The sequence below is a fragment of the Neophocaena asiaeorientalis genome, unplaced genomic scaffold, assembly GCF_003031525.2.
Source record: "Neophocaena asiaeorientalis asiaeorientalis breed wild unplaced genomic scaffold, Neophocaena_asiaeorientalis_V1.1 scaffold230, whole genome shotgun sequence".
NCBI classification, from domain to species: Eukaryota; Metazoa; Chordata; class Mammalia; order Artiodactyla; family Phocoenidae; genus Neophocaena; species Neophocaena asiaeorientalis.
In genome coordinates, this window is record NW_020175186.1 from 758541 (window position 1) to 777085 (window position 18545).

At 39.3% G+C, this 18545-nt stretch overlaps 1 protein-coding gene across 7 annotated transcripts in view; it reads right to left on the minus strand.

Moving 5' to 3' along the window:
- Window positions 1–16653, minus strand: part of UEVLD (UEV and lactate/malate dehyrogenase domains) — a 47532-nt gene extending 30879 nt beyond the window's left edge. For 3 of the 7 annotated variants that reach the window (XM_024764714.1, XM_024764716.1, XM_024764718.1), the window contains exons 1-4: window positions 16375–16463; window positions 9387–9471; window positions 5981–6046; window positions 286–449 (exon numbers count right to left, since the gene is read on the minus strand). In XM_024764714.1, coding sequence (XP_024620482.1) covers window positions 286–449; window positions 5981–6046; window positions 9387–9471; window positions 16375–16416 — 357 coding nt within the window. In that variant the 5' untranslated portion in view covers window positions 16417–16463. Of the gene's footprint in view, window positions 1–285; window positions 450–5980; window positions 6047–9386; window positions 9472–16374; window positions 16466–16551 lie in introns of those variants that run through there. The other 4 variants (XM_024764712.1, XM_024764713.1, XM_024764715.1 and 1 more) reach the window with 4 other exon arrangements.
- Window positions 16654–18545: the final 1892 nt, after the last annotated feature.

Genomic DNA, 18545 nt, shown 5'->3' on the forward strand with positions numbered 1-18545 from the left:
TGCCCAATATTTTGCTAGTAGCTCTTCATTTGCTTTATCAAACGGCAAACAACTATAAAAAGACAGGGAGCAAACAATGGTTGCCTCCCAGACCTGGAGAGAGCAGCTTCATGCAGGGTTCTGGGTCTTGGGTGACCCTGGGGAGCTCAATTTCAAATTATTTTTAAAGACCATAAGAAGAATTATCATTGAAAGAAAATTCACTAACTTATTTGTACCATTAGGATCAAAGATAAATATTCAGAAAAATAAAAACTTTTAAAAGAAAATCCAAATTGATCTTACATGGCTCCAGTTTTGGAGATACGGCAAGTATATTCTGCCTTGAGCATCCACATGTTTTCCAACTGAGATTCCCATATTTGCAGTTGGCTTTAAGAAGCAAATGGGGGGAGCAAAAGGGTGAGAATCCAAAATCCACAAACGAATTGGTATGTTATATGTATTACCTATTTGAGACAAAATAAACACATCTTCAAACAATAATGAACCACACACATTATATTTATGGTATAGCTAGGTGGCATTTTAAAACACAAGTCTAGTCAAGTTTATAGATAAAGGGTTTATGTAAACTGAGGCCTATTTTCCTATTTTCATCCACATTCACATTGGAAATATGCTCCCATTAAAGCACCAGTATAACGTTTAAGGAAATATAATCAAGACAATGGCCAGTTTATTCAATTCAATTCAATAAATATTTATAGGACCTACTGTGCTAGGAGTATGGGATACATCTTCTTTAGGTAACCTTCTTTGCTCCACCCCATTTATTTGCCTACAAGTCTGTTTCTCTGTTTATGCTATAAATGTCTAGAGATGATTATGTATTATTCATTTCCATGTCCCCTACAACAAGTATAGTGCCTAACATACTGGATACTCAATAAAAATTTCTTATATAAATAAGAATGAATGAATGGGGACTTCCCTGTTGGTCCAGTGGCTAAAACTCTGCACTCCCAATGCAGGGGGCCCAGGTTCGATCCCTGGTCAGGGAACTAGATCCCACATGCCTCAACTAAGAGTTCACATGCTGCAACCAAAGATCCCACATGCCACAACTAAAGATCCCACGTGCTGCAACTAAGACCCAGTGCAGCCAAATAAATAAATAAATACATATTTTTTAATGAATGAATGAATGAATGAACAACTGAAAGATGCATTTGATACTGGCCCTCAAGTTGCTCATTAATTGCAGATAGTGTAACATACAAGCTGGGTTAGATACATACAACTTAGAGCTGAAAATAACCTTAACAGTCACCTTGTCCAGTGGCTCTTAAATTTTAGTGTACTGAGATAGGAACCCAAATGAAAGCTCTTCCATGTACGTGTACCATGTAACCATGTACCATGTACTATGTAACCCTGTACCACATACTATGTAACCATGTATGTCATGCCTACTGAGAGCCAAAATCTCTGACTGTTTTGGTTTACAGGAAGCCCAAAGCTAAACCTAATATAAGTGCAAAAACTAATCTTAAACTAGGAATTTGATCCATTATCTTAACTGTTCTATTGTATCTCCTGATATTTATTCCTGCTTTCACAGTCTTAATGCATATGTCTTTCAATATATTTAAAAACATGGCTGCTCAGGAGCACAAATGCCTAGGTTCAAATCCTAGTTGCACACATCACTAGCTATATGATTTTAGGCAAGTTACTTAACTTCTCTGTGCCTCAACTCCTTCCTCTATGAAATGAGAATAATAAAAGCTCCTACCTCACAGATTGTTGTGAGGATAAAATTAGTTAAGGTACATAAAATGCTTAGAACAGTACATGACATGGTAAGTACCATGATGGGTTGGCAATTTTTACAATTTACCTCAAACCCACTTTGGAAATAAGCAAGGTATAAGTAAAAAGTTTTCTTCTCCACTGCAATCTTTTTCTTACTAAGGAAATCCTCTACTTTTTTCATCTTGCTTCCTCCTGCCCTAAGCACAATGATACTCAGCTCTGTCTGCATATTAGAAATGCTTAAGGAACTCTGAAACATACCAATATCCAGGCCTCTTCCCAAAAGTTTCTGATTCAGTGGGACAGGGTCTGGACAACATTTTTTAAAAGCTTCCCATGTAATTCTAGAGAACTGAAAGTCACTACATAATAGAAATGTCCCAGTACTATTTCTACTATTTTATATCAGCAGTTCTCAGAACCATATTCCTCTTCTAATTTTATCTAAGTATTAAAAAAAACTTTTTATTTGGGTATAATTGATATATAACACTGTATTAGTTTCATGTATACAACGTAATGATTCAATATTTGTATATATTGCAAAATAATCACCACAATAAGTGTAGTTAACATCCATCACCATACATAGTATCTAAGTACTTACAGTATGGATACAGGCATAGCTGTTGGTACTCTACGATTATAAAGTCATGTGATCACAGCACCACAGAGTGACCAACAGGTATTGAGACACATCATCACATTCCTCCAGAAGTCACTCTGTCTAATGTTATATACTCTAGACCAGTGTTTTTCAAATGTTGGTCACAATAAATAGGTCATGAAATTAATTTAGTAGGCTGCAAACAATAATATTTAATTTTAGTTATATACATATATAACTATGTATACGAAAGTATTTCTTATTGTGGGTCACAATCAAACATTTATAAGCCACTGTTTGGACCATGCAGTTTTTTTTTTTTCCAAGCTGTGCAGCATGTGGGATCTTAGTTCCCTGACCAGGGATTGAACACATGCCCCCTGCATTGACAGTGCAGAGTCCTAACCACTGGACCTCCAGGGAAGTCCTAGGCCATGCAATTTTTTTTTTGTTTTGGAGTGGTAGTCCCAATCTCGAAGGAGCCATTTTCTAATGTTAATCACTACACATTAAAGAAAAGGAAAGGAATGTCTATTGAAGGTATCTTCCTGGTTGATCAAGGATCTGCTGCCTCCATCAATGCCTCTCCCCAGCAGCATTCATGCATTTTAATATCACACTCCTGGCAAAGTGCATGGTGAGCCTGATTCCCACGTCTATAACTTGTAAGATTTCACTACTGGTATTCTCTGTGCGCTTCTTCCTTCTTTCTCATTCTTTTCTGTCAGCAAATGCCCTGCCTCCTACTCTGCCCACTTAATTTCAGTAATTCATTAGCAAAGAGTCAGGACTCCTGGTAGAGTCCTCAGATTTAAAGTAATTATATCATAAGGACATAATTTAAGTTAGTTGTAAATAAAGTTCAGATGGGTATCATCTTACTAAGATGATACACATCTCTAAACAATGGGTGGGTGAAGGAAAAGTGTCATCACAACCTTCACACAATCTTGGAGGGATAAGAAATAATCCAGAAAATTTCTGCAGGTATATATAAAGAAATATCAACAGAAGATTCACCTGGGGAACAGGACTGGGTGGGAGGTTAGATATAAGCTTAACCTCATCTCTTTTCAATTATTAAAAAATTTTTAACATGAGCATGTACTATTATTATATTAACAAAACTAGTAACCAGATAAAAGTAACAAAAGCATGCAAATAATAATGGCCAACGTTTATTAGGCACTTACTATGTGCCAGGAACTATGCTAAGAGCTTTACTTAGAGTAATGCATTTAATCCTCAAAATTGTAGAGTTAGGCTCTATCATTGGCCCATTTTACAGATGAGAAAGATAATACATTCTGACCTTCTGATCAGCAGGAAATAACTAGTATGCATCACAAGGAGTTGCTATAATTCTAGTCAAAAGCAAAGGGGAAAAAGAGTGTACTACCAAAAAAAAAAAAAAACAAAAGATATTGCAGGTACCATTACTACCTTGGAATTACTACCAGCATAAGAATCAATGACCTGACTCCACCGCTCTAAGGAAGATGCAGAGTGCCAATGAGTGGCATCTTAAGATAACTTTTATGCCCTCCTGTAACCTCCCCACATTGTCCTAGAAACTGAGGGCTACTAAGCAATGATTCATTTAAATTTGTAAGTTCCTCTGTCAATATGCAACTACCCTTGAAATCACTGGGGTTGGTAAGAACTATGGAATCAGTCAATCAATCAATCAATCATTGGGGTGGTAAGAATTCTTTCTCTCTCTCTCTAACATCTAACCATAATAAACACAGAATACAAGTAATGGGAAACAGGTCTCAGTAAAATTCTCTAGGCAGCCAGAAAACAGTCTGAGAGCTTGGGAGGGGAGAAGCAAGGAAAGAAAATAAAAATCGACTCTATACCTGCTCTGCCTACCTCACTGCAATTTTTTCAGAGCCCACTGCTACCTACTTTCATCTCCAACCACATTCCTATTCTTAAAAACCAAACTGGATTTCTAAGCATTCTCTGTGGCAAAGGAGATGTTATGATTGGACATACACAGAGGAAGAATAAAACATGAGTGAACCTCTGGCAGTAAGTCATCATGGGGGCAGGGGGAAGCAATAAAGGAGGGTTTGTAACAGTCTAGCCACTACCATAATGAAGCACTTACTTTGAAAAAAGTCCCCCAAAATACATCTTCTTGGTGTCTGTTGGGCAATGTGCTCCTATAATACAGCGATGAATCCTTTGTAAGAGACAGCAAACTGCACTGCTCTCTCCCCATTTGGTTTCCAGATCTTCCTCAGCCCTTTTTCAGTGCACCTCCTCTTTCAAATACCCAGTAAGTTCATCTATTCCTAAGCCCTTCAGTCAGTAATCAAAGAAACTAACTCAATCATTCAACAAATATTTACCGAGCATTTTCTATAAGCACAGCACTGTATATTAGTGATTTTGGATGTTATTCCTCCTGAGATTATTTGCATTTTAAAAGGGGAATGGATTTTTAATGGTGGAATTTCAAGCACCACTTCAGAGAAATAATTGGAACCAATGCTCCTCTGGTGTTCTTCAAATCATACTAGATAAGCAAGCTCCTATGACACCCATCTGACAGGTTAGTCCTGTTAAACGTTGAAGGAAGTAGGTCTAGACAGAATTAATTATAGGGAAGTTAGTGATTTTTTTTTTATTTTTGGGCAAACACTTAGCTATTTTAACCTGTCAGGTGGTCTGAAAATATGTTGCTTTTTTTGAGCTTTAATGGCACCTGTGTTTTAAAAATTTCCTATTGGGTTTTAAGTTCCAGTCTGATACCAGCTGTGTGGACTCAGGTAAACCACGTGACCAGGACTCAGTTTCACCAATAGAATGGGGATAATGCTACATCATATAGAGGGAAAGGGAGGGGAACAAAACATTCAGGTAATGGGAGAAAAAGGTGGGATCCCCGCAGTTTGCTATGGAAAGCAGAGTTAACTCTCCACAAGCGCAGGCCTATGTCTGTCTTGCTCGCCTCTGTACCTCAAAACCTAGCAGAGTAGTGGGCAGATAGTTGACATTCAATAAATAAATATTCGTTGAACTGAACTGAATTTGTTGGTATTAACCTAAGCCTTCCTTCACTGGGACAGCATTCTGCTATATCCAGTAAGGTTCAGTATAGATCATATACATGTTAAAACACTTTGAGGGGAATTCCCTGGCAACCCAGTGGTTAGAACTCTGAGCTGCCACTGCTGGGGGCCCGGGTTTGATCCCCGGTTGGGGGAACTAAGATCCCGCAAGCCACATAGCGCGGCCAAAAAAATAAATATTTAAGGGCTTCCCTGGTGGCGCAGTGGTTGGGGGTCCGCCTGCCGATGCAGGGGATGCTGGTCTGTGCCCCGGTCCAGGAGGGTCCCGCATGCTGCGGGGCGGCTGGGTCTGTGAGTCGTGGCCACTATGCGTGCGCATCCAGAGCCTGTGCTCCGCGGTGGGAGGGGCCGCGGCGGTGGGAGGCCCAGGTACCGCAAAATAAATAAATAAATAATTGACCAGCTCGTAAAAATGTTCTTTAAAAAAAAAAAACAAAACCACTTTGAGAATGTTATGGAACTAAACAAATATAAGTTTTAATTAAACTGCTCGTTTAGAAAATTCCCACATTTTCTCAACTTCCACACTTACCCTGATACATCACAGGAATAGTGCCGGTGAAGTTCAGCAGGTTTTTCTGGGAACTATCTTTGAAAACTGGAAGAAAAAAAAAGCCCCAGAATGCACAATGAGAAGTAGGAAGAACTGTATTAAAGCGTGTGCATGTACATACACACACACAGAAACGCACACAACTTCTAAATACCACCATCTAGGAATCAGTCAATATGTTGCCAAGGGCAAAGAACTAAATGATGTTCTCTTAGAAAGCAGAGCAGGTAGTTGAAAGAACACAGGACTTAAGATACTGAAATCCCAAGGTTTTGGCTGACTTTTCCTACTTAGAGGTGATGGAAGAAATTTTCACATATTGAGATATGGAGAAGTCATCCTAGCTTATATATTATTTAACTTAAGCTTTATGCTAACTAGAATAGCCAGTTTTGTGGCCCATTAAACATACATCTGCTTTAATCATTAAAGAAAAGGGTGCATTGTCCAGAAGTAAAGAATATCTGTTTTGAAGACAGAGATAAATGCCTCCCTTCCCTAAAACATCAACGCTAGCACTCCTTCAATGATAAAGCTCCCTTCACAGGTGCCAAGGCCATGCTGACTCATTGTGTGCATGCTCATTTGTCTTTTTTTGAAACCTTGAAGGAATGCACCCCTGTGATGTTTGATGTTCTTTGTTCTGACAGATATAAAACTGTGCTGAAAACCATGCTTCTTCGGAAAGCTCTTCAGAACTATCTGAGGCTATAGTGCTCAGACTGGCTCAAATACAACTCTTTTCTATTCCTATTATAGACTGTTTATTATTTCCGTCGACAGAGGCATGTGACTTTTGGTTACTTTAACCTCTTTGAACTTCAGTTTCATCATCTATAAAATAAAGATATAAAATCTATAAAGACTACATCATAAAATTGTCACAATGATTAAATGAGATGATGTGAAAACCCTTAATAAGAAGTAAAGGATTATAAAATGTGGGGACATTATCAAATAACTGCCGCATGTAACATCAGTTATAAGCACTTTCAGATATCAGATTATAACTTTTATAATCAGAAAAAAGAAGTTAGTTTTACTTTTGAAAGTGACCTTTTAGAAGGATTAATAGTTATCTTTGCTTTCTCTAACTCCATTATTCTCAACCTTTTCTCAATCTTCACATCCCTGAAATTTCAACTTACCCATCTGGGACACACTGATGGAGAATCAATGCCCTAATTTCTGAACTGAATACCGAAAACACGACATCTGGTTTCAAACTGTCAAACTGCCTTGGAATGTGGTCCTTTAAGGACTTCAGTAGCTTACTATACTATTTATGCAGGGGAAGAAAAAAGTCTAAATAGATTTGATGACCTATCAGAAAGGGAGAAGAGGAAAAGCCAGGCTGACAGAAAACTCAAGGCCAAGAGTGTACATAAGTACAAATATTTACCTTGAACTATATGAGTGAAAGGTAACAATGGGTGAAGGGATCACTCTAAGGCAAAACTAAAATGGACAGAGGAGTGGAACAGGGATTGTTTCTCAGGGACACAGAAGAACCTGAAAATGTGGTAGAGAAACTACAGATGTAAATAGTCATTGTCCAAATTATTCAAAAAGCCAAAAGAAAAATGATTATAATACCTGACTAACATTGTCTTCAATAATAAAATGTACCTTGATAATATTAATCCTATAGCTTGAGGGTTTAATGGCACCACAGCCTACTTCCTCTAGATGGGGGAAATGAGAATTAACTGGTATAACAAAGGCTTAAATCTATAAGATTACTTATAGATTGTAAAAGAACAAGTATTATTCAAGCAGAGGGCAAGATGGACATGAGTACAAGCCCCAACTCCATGCCTAACTAGCTGCATAATCTTAAGCAAGTTATTTAAACTCTCTGAGCCTCAGTTTCTTTCTCTGAAAAATGAAGATGATAATACTCACCTCACAGCTTTGGTTGTACAAGAATATGTAAAATAATATAGATAAAACATTTGGAAGTATATCTGGTGTTCAATAAATAGTAGCTGTTAAATCCCCCATCCCAGGCATTTATGCAGCACCAAATACCTGGGTGCTAATCAAGAGAGGCCAGACACAGGTAAGCCAGAATCTAATCATTTCTTCCACACATAAAATTAGCTATTCCTAAGAAATACTTCAATAATGCCTCAAATTTTCTAATATATAATTCTGAATTAGACATATTTTTGTAACCCAAGCTAATTCAAATACAAAACATACCCATGTAGAATAAAGAAGTTTTTCAAAACTGTGTGTTTTGACTAATTCGTGGGTCCTGAAATCAATTTAGTGAGTCTCAATCAGCATTTTTTTTTAAACGGTATGGAATGGAATAGAAGAGAAAACACCAAGGTGTACATAATACTTTAGTTGTGTGTATACGGGGTCATGATATAAAACACATTTCCAAGTGTGGGTTGTGGTCAGAAATTTTGAAAGATAGTAAAGTAAAATCTTTCTCAGGTAACCAGACCCTCTATATTAAGTGAAGAAGATAACTAAAACTTTGTTATTAATTTATTATCAACCATATATGTGGTAGGCAGAATAATGGCCTCCATGGATGTCCAATATCCTAATCCTTGGAACCTGTGCATATGTTACCTTACTTGGAAAAGAAACTTTTTAGATACAATTAAGTTAAGGACCTTGACATGGGGAAATTATCCTGTATGATTAGAGTGGGCCTAAGCTAATCACATTTGGTTCTTAAAAGCAGAGAACCTTTTCTCTGGAGATGTGACTACAGAAGGATGGTCAGAGAGATGTAACATTGCTAGCTTTAAAGATGAAGGAAGGTGACCTTGAGCCAAAGAATATGGGTGACATTTAGAAACTTAAAAAAGCAAGAGAGTATATGATCTCCCAGAGCCTCCAAAAAGGAACTAAGACCTGCCAACACTTAACCTACAGAGACCTGTGTTGGGCTTCTAGACAAATAACTGTAAGATAGTAAATTTGTGTTGCTTTTTTTTTTAAGATTTTTTTTTTTGATGTAGACCATTTTTAAAGTCTTTACTGAATTTGTTACAATATTGCTTCTGCTTTATGTTTTGGTTTTTTGGCCTCGAGGCATGTGGGATCTTAACTCCCTGACCAGGGATTGAACCTGCACCCCCTGCATTGGAAGGCGAAGTCTTAACCACTGGATCACCAGGGAAGTCCCTGTGTTGTTTTAAGCCACTAAATTTGTGTTCATTTGTTACAGCAGCAATAGAAAACTAATACCATATAAATTTTATTAACTTAAATTTCCTCAAAAACCACAGGTCATAAAGTATAGCTCAAAATCAGGGGATAAAAGAGAGAAATGAGAAATTATAATAAGTTTGTAGATCTCTAGGAACAAATAATTAATAGTTTAAACAATGTAGCAAAAACTAGAGGATACAATTCTTACCATAGGTATCCATGGAATATCTGAAATGTGGGAAAAACATATTTACATTCTTCAGTTCTTCCATAGTTAGATCCCTGAACTTGTACTGAAGAGAGAAAAATGAACACGGAATAAGAATAAAATTATAAGCAACAGAACAATTACAAATTAACATTTAACTGAACACTTACTATGTGCTAGGCCCTGGGCTCTGAGTTTTACAAACATGAATAGTATTTGACTTCACCCTTTTAATAACGACCCTATGAAGTAGGCAGGGCTTATAACTGCTTGACTTTACAGAAGATGAAAATGAAAGCTAGAGAATCAAAATAACTTGCTGTGGTAGATAGCAAGTTAAGTAGTGAAGCCAGAGCTCAAACCTAGTGCCTGGGCCTTTAATCACTATATCAAATGCCTCCAAATACTTCCTGAAGGCTTAAGAAGTAGGGCAGGATGTAGCACCCCTGTCATCACTGTAAGATCCACCTCTCGTGCCTGAATATCTCATTCACTTGAGACACCCTGAATTTCCCTACCTGGTACCGCAGCTGGGTTTCAAAGGGAAAACAGAAAGCATGCAAAGGTCTGCAGTCAGGTTGAGTGACCTGCCTCCTCATTCATCCAGATGTAGTCTCAGAAATACTACCTTGGTTGCCCTGTGGGCAAAATCATTTAACTTCTTTGAACTTATTTTCTCATTCGCAAAGAGAAATTATACCCACCTCCCGGACTTGTGCTAGGCATTAAATGAAGAAAAAAAAAAAAAAGTATGTTGGGTCTATTACCATTCTGAAAATGAAATTAAGAAAACAATTACGTTTACAATAGCATCAAAAGGAATAAAATACTTAGGAATAAATTTAACAAGATGCAAAACTTAGACTCTAAAAACTACAAAACACTGTTGAAAGAAATTAAAATAGATCTAAATGAATAGAAAGATATCCCTTGTCGATAGATCAGAAGACTTGATACTGTTAAGATGGCAATGTTCCCCAACAGATTCAACAATCGCCAATCCATATCAAAATCCCAGCTGACTTTTTTTTGCTCATTTGCAAAAATTTACAAATGGACCTTAAAATTCATATGGAAATTCAAGGAATGCAGCCAAAACAATCTTAAAAAAGAATTAAAAAGAGCTTCCCTGGTGGCGTGGTAGTTAAGAATCCGCCTGCCAATGCAGGGGACACGGGTTTCATCCCTGGCCCGGGAAGATCCCACATGCCACGGAGCAACTAAGCCCGTGCACCACAACTACTGAGCCTGCGCTCTAGAGCCCACGAGCCACAACTACTGAGCCCATGTGCTACAACTACTGAAGCCAGTGCGCCTAGAGTCCGTGCTCCGAAACAAGAGAAGCCACCGCAATGAGAAGCCCGCGCACCGCAACAAAGAGTAGCCCCCACTTGCCGCAACTAGAGGAAGCCCGAGTGCAGCAACGAAGACACAATGCAGCCAAAAACAAATTAAAAAAAAAAAAAAGAAGTCGGAGGATTCATACTATAATCAAAAAGACAGTAACAAATGTGGGAAAGGATGTGGAGAAATCAGAACCCTCATATACATACACCACTGCTGGTGGTAAAATGGTGCAGCTACTTTGGAAGTGTTTGGCAGTTCTTCAAAAGATTAAACACAGAGTTACCATATGACCCAACAATTCCACTCTGAGGTATATACCCAAGAAAAATGAAAACATGTCCACACAAAAACTTGTGCACAATTGTTCATAGCAGCATTATTCATAACAATCAAGAAGTGAAAACAATCCAAATGTCCATCAACTGATGAATAAAGTGTGACACATCCATAAAATGGAATATTCAGCCATAAAAATGAAGAACTGATACATACATGGATAAACCTTAAAAACATTACACTAAGTTAAAGAAAACAGACACAAAAAGCCACATATTGTATGACTTGTATATAAAGTACCCAAAATAGGCAAATCCATAGAAACAGAAAGTAGCTTAGTGGGTGCCTAGGGTTGGAGGAGACTGGGAGAAAATAAAATAACTGCTAAGAGATCCTATTTCCTCTCTCTGAGTCTTAAGTTTTTCATGGGCAAAAGAGATATAGCTCTACTGCCTGCCAACTTCAGCAGGTATGTATGAAGATCTCAAGATTAACATATGTAAAAGTGAGATATTAAACAAAATATGTATACAATAGTAAGTACCGACAGGAAACGATGAATCGACAAAGCATACCTAGGTTACAGAAAGGCCTCTGAAAAGAGCTGTCTACAATTCACATTAGAGCCTAGAACGGTACAGAAAATTAGAGGGAAGGAGGAAGGTCATTTTAAAATGGGAAAGAATTTGGCAGAAGAAAAAGTGTATAATTAACAACTTGAGGACTAGAAACATCTCTTACTCATTTTTATTTCCCCATAGCATTTAGCACAGGGTATGGCTTCAATAAATGCAGGCTAATTGGATGGGAGTTAGCAAAGAGGCGGATTTATATGAGTAGAGTGGATATAGAAAGCAATTATGATCCAAAGGACTGAGCATCGATCACTAAGATCACTAAAACTAAGAATCGATCAGTATTAACTACAGCAGGGTAAAAATGAGTCCCAGATTCAGTGAAAACAAAAGTGAATGAAACCATCCCAACTCCAGACACTACACAAATGTACAAAAGGCTGCACTGTTGTCACCTGGAATATATATTTATTATGAACCAAATAATTTTTGTTTTGTCTTCTATTTGATGTTATAAGCTGTTTTCTACATCCTTAACATCCTCTGAGAATGTAATGATTAATGGCTGCATAGGGCTATATACCAGAACTGATCTAACTGCAAAACTGACATAAAAGTTTGTCAAAAGCACTCTTTGTTAGGGATTGAAAATCCAAACATCACTACTAGTCGAATATGTGATTTGCCTTTCTGACGAAAAAGACCTATTTTATCTGTCCTAGAAAAATAAAAAGCACATCATTTTCACTATATATGAAACAGAATATCTTCTTAGTGTAATATTAAGACATATATTCCATTACTGTTCCTATACCACCTAAGAGAAGCTTGTATAACATTCTCCAAGGAATATGCCTCAGACAATGCCATTTGCTTAAAGGGTGCAGGCAGGGAAATAAAGAGGAAAACTGGCCCATGAGATTCTAAAACTAAAGCAATTATACTATCATAAAAATCAGTTGAAAAAATGAGAAGTTACTAAAATTTTAACTTTATCCACTATACTACAGTATGTTTATTTAGTAGACTGATACTTACGAACATCAAGAGTACTCCTGTATGACACTGCTCAAATGTTGGACACCCTGAGGAATACTTTGTGGCATCATTTTATTAAAAAAAAATTAAACATTAAGGAATCTTACAGATCAAATCCAATCCTATTATTTCATAACAGCAAATCGAGGTTAAGTTACCTGTCCAAGGTAACTTGGCCAGGGGAGTGGGAAATAGGAATTAGGGAACCAGAGAAGTTTTCTAAACTTAATATTTAATACAACTAAAGAATATATATACAGGGCTTCCCTGGTGGCGCAGTGGTTGAGAGTCCACCTATAAACATATGTGTACATATATATACATTTTGAAGAATAAACACTCAGGCACCAACTCACCCATGTTTGATCTAGAACAGTGCTGTCCAACAAAACTTTCTGCCATGATGGAAAAGATCATTATGTGTTCTGTCCAATACAGTAGCCACAAGTGGCTACTGACACTTAATATGTGGCTGGTGTCACCAAGAAACTCATTTTTAATTTTATCTAATTTTGATGAATTCAAAGAGCCACATGTGGCCAGTGGCTACCATACTGGACAGCACAGACCTTTCCAATTCCATTACACCTGTCCGGGTGCTCCTTCTCTTAACCATTCAACTGCCTACCTTAAATTGTGTGGTCACACTCCTTTGCTTTTGCCCTCCATAGTTTTTATCGTATTTGTGTGCGTCCCTAAACACCACACTGTTTTTCGTTGTTTCTTGTTTTAATCAAAATATAATCTTGCATATAACCTCCAATTTTTTTCACTGAATATAATGTTTCTAAGATTCACTTGTATTGTTGCATGCTGTAGTCCATTCATTTTCACTGCTGCATAGTGTTTTCCATTGTGTGAATGAGTACAGAACAAATTATCCTTCCTTCTGTCAATGAACATTTGGGTTATTTCTACTTTTTAATGATGAGTAATTCTGTGAATGTCTCTTGCTTCATATATTATGAATTCTCTATGGTAACTACCACAGAGTTTAAAATTCCCATTCATCCACACATCCTCCAAACCCTTTGAAATGATCTTAATTTATGACAATCTAGTGAGAGAAAATGGTGTTTTACCATGCTCTCAATTTGCTTTTCCATGGTTACTAATGGGTTGAGCAAACATTCATTTCCCTGATTCTTCTTTTGTTTTTTAAATAATGATTATTCGTGTCTTTTGTCCAATTTTCTATTGGTTTTAATATTGATTTGTAGGCTAATTTATATATTCTGGATACCAATACTTTGTCAATTATGCATTACAATATTATTCTCCAAGTTTGTATTTTGCCTCTTCACTCTCTTCGTGGTTATACATAAAAGTTTATACATAAAAGTTCATAAACATAAAAGTTCTTTATACATAAAAGTTATACATAACTTTTATACATAAAAGTTATGTATACATAAAAGTTCTTAATTTGAATGCAATCAAATTTATCACTCTTCTTTGAGTATTTTACGTCTTGTTTAAAAAATGTTTGCATACTCTGAGTCCATGAAGATTCTTTCCTACATTTATCTCTATACGTTTTAAAGCTGGTCTTTTACACTTGAATCTTCAGTCCACGGGGAATTTTTATGTTTGGTCAGAGGTAAGGGTCCAATTTCATTTTCTCCTGTATAGATAATCATTTGTCTCTGCATTCTCCTTTCTGTAGTTATCTGCAATGCCTCTTCTGTTTTATATCACATTTCCAAACACGTGTGAACATGGTTCTAAGCCCTCTAGTCTGTTCCACTGGTTAATTTGTCTGTCCTACACCAACATCACACTAAGCCTTCATTACTAGTCTTGACACCTGGTAGAGCAAGTCCCACACCTATTCTTCTTCTGTAAAAATGTCAAGATTATTCCTGGCCTTCTGCCCTTCCAAATGATTTTAGAATCAGTCTGAAAAGTTCCCCAAATACCCTGTTAGAATTTTGATTGGAACTGCATTGGCTCTATAGATCAATCTGGAGAGAGCTGACATCTTCACATCCACGAAGCTGGAATATTTATCTAGGTTGGAAGACTTATTAGGTTTCATTTGTTTTCAATAAGATTTTTCATGTTCTCCTTACAGTTGCTTGATTTTAATGTATTGTTCACAAATTTTTCAGCAGTAAAATTATTTCTAAGTATTAAGTTATTATATTATTTGCCTACCTTGAGGGTTAAGGAACTTTGGAAATATCTGCTGGACTAACGTGTTTCTAAATGGTCTCCTTAATTTACACATCCAACAGACATTTATTAAGCACCTAAGTGCTAGACTCCATGCTATGCACTGATGATAAAAAAGAAAAACAAAAACCTTCCTCAACTATACTGGTTCCACCCTTGAGAAAATTATTGTCTCTCTTTTGTCTTTTTCCTGCATTCCAGTTCTACCAAAATTATGAAGTTCTTTTTCTATTCTCAGCTTTAGCAATTCTTCCCCCTGGACAATACACCATGGTTCCGTCACTGAAAAACTTGATAGAGTGGTTCTTTTAATTTCATGTTCTCTGAAGAGGAGACAGGAAGGGTGTAATCCTAAGGACGATGATACTTCTCTTCCTACAAGACCTACACACCTGTCACAGTAGATAAAATCATTCAAATCAAGTATATAAACAATTTCAATCATAAGGCTTCAAAACCTCAAAGGGGTGTACAAACTGCCCCAACAAAGAGAGACACAGGCAAACCCAGCTAAAGAGAGAGCAGTTTATCTTGAAAGGAAAATGTAATCAAAAGAACCAGAAAAGTATGTGCATGTATATGGTTCATATTTAACTGCTGCCATTACATTTTGCTACTGTTTTATTCTGAATGTATCATGTCTCATGCTTCAATAAAATTTTAAACAAAACAAAAAAACGGCATAAACGTACCGTTTCCGCATAGGGAAGTTTTAAGAAGCATTATGGATCATATAACTAAGAAACTGGTGAAAAAGGTGGTTGCCTCAGACTGTACACTGGTGGGGAATCAGAGAGCCTGAACTAAGAGCCTGGTGTAACATAGAAACTGGCGTTAGTCATGCCCGAGAAACGCAGGTCAGACTTCCGGGTCAGCCCTCCACCTCAACCCTTCAACATTACGAGGATCTCTTCCGGGCCTTCCAACCCTGTCTTCATTCTTAAGTCTACACAGGTCTTTCATTCACTGCACAGTTACTCAGCACTCCGTCGTGTCAGGTTAGGTGATGGGAATACTACAGCACTCTCTCTGCCATCAGAGTTCACCGCCCGAGTAAGGTTTGTATGTAAATAATTACTCCACGATGTGATAATCGGTATTTCTGAAAGCAAGTAAAAGAGGCAGTGATTCTGTTTCTAGGGAGTGACATCTGAGTTGAGTCCTACAAAGGATTAGCAACGCGAGTCATAAAAAAAGGGGGTGGGATGAGGGCAGGCCATTTCTGCAGAGAGAAAGGCATGGTTAAAGGGACTGGCGAGGGCTGGAAGCTGAGACCAAGAGAAGCTGGTGGCGTGAGAAGGTCTCACAGCAGGTGGAGGTTGGGGGATCTCGGATTTGCAGGCGAAGCCAGAGCCCCGGCCTCGGGAAGGAGAGGTCCGCGCCCTCCCTGCGGCCACTCTCCGCAGCCGGCTTCAGGCCAGCCCACCCCCCGCTCCAAGCCCCTTGACAAGCCGGGGAAACGCCCCAAGGAGGTGGCCCGGCCAGGGGTGGAAACGCCCCAAGGAGGTGGCCCGGCCAGGGGTGGAAACGCCCCCAAGCCCCGGCGCCCCAGACCCTGCCCGGCGGGCTGGCCGCACCTTGCCAAGCAGTCGCCTCACACCCTCACTGTTGAACTCCATCTCCAGCCAGGACTGTGAGTCGCGTTCTGAGATCCCAGCCCCGGAATCTCCTTACCCCAAGGAGGTGGCCCGGCCAGGGGTGGAAACGCCCCCAAGCCCCGGCGCCCCAGACCCTGCCCGGCGGGCTGGCCGCACCTTGCCAAGCAGTCGCCTCACACCCTCACTGTTGAACTCCATCTCCAGCCAGGACTGTGAGTCGCGTTCTGAGATCCCAGCCCCGGAATCTCCTTCCGCACTGTCCTGGACGGAGGCTGCAGAGGACTAAACTTCCCGAGCGGTCCAAGGACCCGCCCCTTCCCAGACTCGAAAGTCCACCAGTGTCCAACGCCCTAGGCTCAGCGAGGCTCCGCCCCGAGTCTCACCACCGCTCCTCCGCGAACCCTGAGCGCGTTCAGAAACGCGTGAGCGCCGAGGAAACCACGACCCAGCTTGCTGGAGGGAAACTTGGGGACATCGGTGAAGACTGGAATAGGAAGGACCCGAGGAGAAGCTGTAAAGGAGGTAGAAGATATTGGCGCTGTTCTGGGAGAGTTTCGAGAAGGATGTGATAAATTCAGTAGAGTATCGAGAACGATCAAGAAAGACCCCAAATTGTGGTTGGATTTAGGAAGGAAGAGGTAATGGAGCTTCAAAAGAGAAATTTCGGGGGGGCTAGATAGGAAAACGGACGCAGGAGAATTGTCAGAACTGGGAAATAAGACAGCCGAGTGAGGGTGGTGTGCCTTTGGCGGGGCGGGGCAGAGCATAACAGCGTTGGTGGCAGAGAGAGGAAAAAGTCAGGCAACAGAGTTTGAAGACAAAAAAGGTAGATTGATGGTTAAGGTCATCTGGAGAAATAAGACGAAGAGATGCAATTTGCGGGCCTTGTTTGGTTTCCTTGAATGAGTTACTTACCTGCTTTGCATCCCTGGTTTGAGCCAGTGGGCCTAAAAAGTCCTGGGAGCTGGCTATTGTAACTGTCAAGAGGTTGGGTGGGCAGGAAGGTGATTGTATTTATAGGAAGAGCCAAAGGTAGGAATGCTGTGATTCTATTGGGAGAAGAAAGCGAAAGACTGGAAGGAGCACTTATTTATTCAACAAACTTTTGTTGAGCATTGGCTACTTGCTAGATATTGTCGGGGAGGAAGAAATTTTCCTCTATTCTTCTAGCTTCCTCTGGCTGTCTAAGAAGTAAACTGACACCAGACAGAATAATAGGAGGAAATCAAACAAAAGTTAATAGCATGTATACCTGGGAGAGACCCAGGAGAACTGAGTGACTCACATTAATGGCGGAAGCCCTCACCTTAAATACCATCTTCAGCTATGGCAAAAGAGGATGTTGGGGTTGTGGTTTGAGACTTCAAAGGGGAGAAAGGCAGTTCACATGGAGAAAGTAAATACTTGGTAAACAAATGTTTGCCGGCCCTTGCAGAGACGAGGAGACTCTGATTTCTAGGCTCTACTGAGTTCCCGCCACCACATCTAGCCCATATTCTTTGCAGATATCTCTGGTGACACCTTAATTAGGGGAACGGGCCTTCTCTCTAAATCCTTTTAGGCAGTTAGGGGGAAGTCTTTGGGGCCTTAAAAATGGGCATCCTAAGTTAACCTTCCTGCCAAAGAGACACATTTTAGGGTGACAAATTTTGCTCCCCTGCAATATTTTTCTAGGTCTGAGGATACTGCAGTAAACAAAATAGACAAAAGTATCAGCAGTCCTAAGGCTGTCATTCTTTTATTAGTAGGAGGAGAGCAAAATAATAAAAATAGTAAGTAAATTAGACCATATGTAAGAACTGATTAAGTGTTGTGGGGAATAATTTTTAAAAGGCAGGTTAAGGAAGTGAGGGTAGGTCTCCTTGAGAGGTGAGAAAGTAAGCATTCCATATTAGAGGGCAACCAGAGCTCTAAGACAGACGTGTGCTTGGGGAGAGTCAAAACCGCGGGGGAGGCCAGTGTGGCTGGAGTCCAAAGAAGACGTGAGGAAGCAGAAGTAGGCTACGTCAGAGAAATAAGGGGGAGCCACATGGTTTAGGACAGTGATTCTTCCTGTGTGGTCCCCAGACCTGCAGCCTCAGCATCACCTGGAACTTGTTAGAAATACAGATTCTAAGGCCTCACCCCAGACTTAACAGAATCAGAAACTC